Genomic DNA, 1,869 nt, shown 5'->3' on the forward strand with positions numbered 1-1,869 from the left:
AAAATTTATAGAAGCAGGGAGGTCTTTAATTGGATACTAGGCTATATTTCTTTTTATATCCCACTGGATAAAGCTGAAAAAACAAAAATGTACCTGGGGTACACTACCTGTCTGCCCGCCAGGGATTTAATTCTGTGATAGCATTACTCACCTAAAAAGAATTAAGTCTTTAGCTTCAGTTAGTAATCTAAGCCCTTTTGGTGATATTATTATTGCTAAATAATTCATGCTGAAAGGATTTCTAGAGGTCTGTACTCCACTCCCCTTGCTCACAGTAAAGCTACCTCCAAAGTCCAGCCAGTTGCCTGGGGCTGTGACCAACCAAGGTATCTTTGTCTTCAACTTTCAGCTCTTCAGTCCGAGAAGATGACTTGTAAGAATTAAACATTTTTGATTAATCACTGTTAAGCTTAATACCTATATTTTGCCTTTTACATTAGGATTATGTGAGTAAAATTTGAGTGTGTCAATGCAAACTTGCAAATGTTTTTGAACTGCAAAATGACTAAAAAAAAAAATCACACCCTTTCGAAAGGGAGATGCAATTCTGACTAAGTTAAAACTTCTTCTTTCTTCCAGGTAAACCTCTGCAATCATTTCTGCAATGAAAGATAAGATGCAGAAGGTCAACCTATCAACAGTATCTGAATTTGTTCTTGTAGGCCTCTCTGGTGCTCCAGAAGTCTGTTTTTTTCTCTTTGTGCTCTTTTTGATCACTTATTTGATCACCATGGCAGGCAACATCATGATCCTTGTTGCCATTAGCACAGACACTCATCTGCACAACCCCATGTACTTCTTCCTTGGCAGCTTATCCTTACTGGATCTCTTATGTCCCACTATCACTGTGCCTAAGATGCTGGAGGCCTTGTTGCTTGAGAACAAGGTGATTTCATTCACTGGCTGCATGCTCCAGCTGTTTTTCCTCATTGATGTTGTAGGCACAGAGATTTTTCTCTTGGCTGTGATGGCATATGACCGTTATGTTGCAATATGTCACCCGCTGCAGTACATGAATATCATGAGTATGAAACTGTGTGCTCACCTAACCATTGGCACCTGGGTAGCAGGATTTTTTAATTCTCTGTTGCACACATCTTTGATTTTTACACTCGCTTTTTGTGATTCTAATGATATTGACCAATATTACTGTGATATTCCTCCTATGCTGGCCCTCTCCTGCTCACCTACCTACAGTAGGGAACTGGTAATTCTCACAGTTGCTGGGGTCCTTGGAAGCAGCGCCTTTGTGGTCACTCTGATCTCGTATGTCTATATCCTCTTGGCTATCCTCTGCATGAACTCTTCTGAGAGCAGGCACAAAGCTTTCTCCACTTGTGGTTCTCACTTGACTGTAGTATGCCTTTTCTATGGGACCACCATTTGCACGTATGTACGGCCTTCCTCCACCTATTCACCTCACCAGGATAGGATAGTTTCCATGCTCTATGGAATCCTCACTCCCCTGCTAAACCCCACAATCTACAGTCTGAGGAACAAAGAAGTTAAAGTTGCCATAAGAAGAGTGATCAGCCAGGTAAGAACTGCTTTAACAAGACAAGAATGTCTCTCTGGTTTTGGTGGCCTCTGGAACCCCAGCAATTGGATCAGCACCACAGTTTGTGATTGATCTTCTCTAACTTAAGCCATCTAAAAGCTCGATGCTGGAATCAAAACTCCTTCTCTGGGCTCCCTTTACAGTTAAAAGGGAGAGGTGTGCATCTCCAGAAGGCCAGCTGGATGGCCCAGCTTTAGGTCCTTATCACAAGAGAGGATGACTTCAGCTGGTAATGTTTTTCTCCACTGAACCCAGAGGAAGCTTAGATGAGCCTCAGCCTTAGACACAGGTGTTGGATGCATATCTTAGAG

At 42.1% G+C, this 1,869-nt stretch overlaps 1 protein-coding gene across 1 annotated transcript; it reads left to right on the forward strand.

Annotated features, from left to right (window-relative positions):
• The first annotated feature begins 616 nt into the window (after positions 1 to 616).
• On the forward strand, positions 617 to 1,630 carry LOC102050450 (olfactory receptor 1019-like). Its single transcript, XM_014279273.3, has one exon. The coding sequence runs from the start codon at positions 617 to 619 to the stop codon at positions 1,628 to 1,630; it is 1,014 nt and encodes a 337-aa protein (XP_014134748.3).
• The last annotated feature ends 239 nt before the right edge of the window (positions 1,631 to 1,869 follow it).

Source organism: Falco cherrug, chromosome 10, assembly GCF_023634085.1.
Source record: "Falco cherrug isolate bFalChe1 chromosome 10, bFalChe1.pri, whole genome shotgun sequence".
NCBI lineage: Eukaryota > Metazoa > Chordata > Aves > Falconiformes > Falconidae > Falco > Falco cherrug.

What these genes read in the sequence shown, in the direction of transcription:
- LOC102050450 (XM_014279273.3), top strand. Translation starts at nt 617, where the DNA reads ATGCAGAAGGTCAACCTATCAACAGTATCTGAATTTGTTCTTGTAGGC.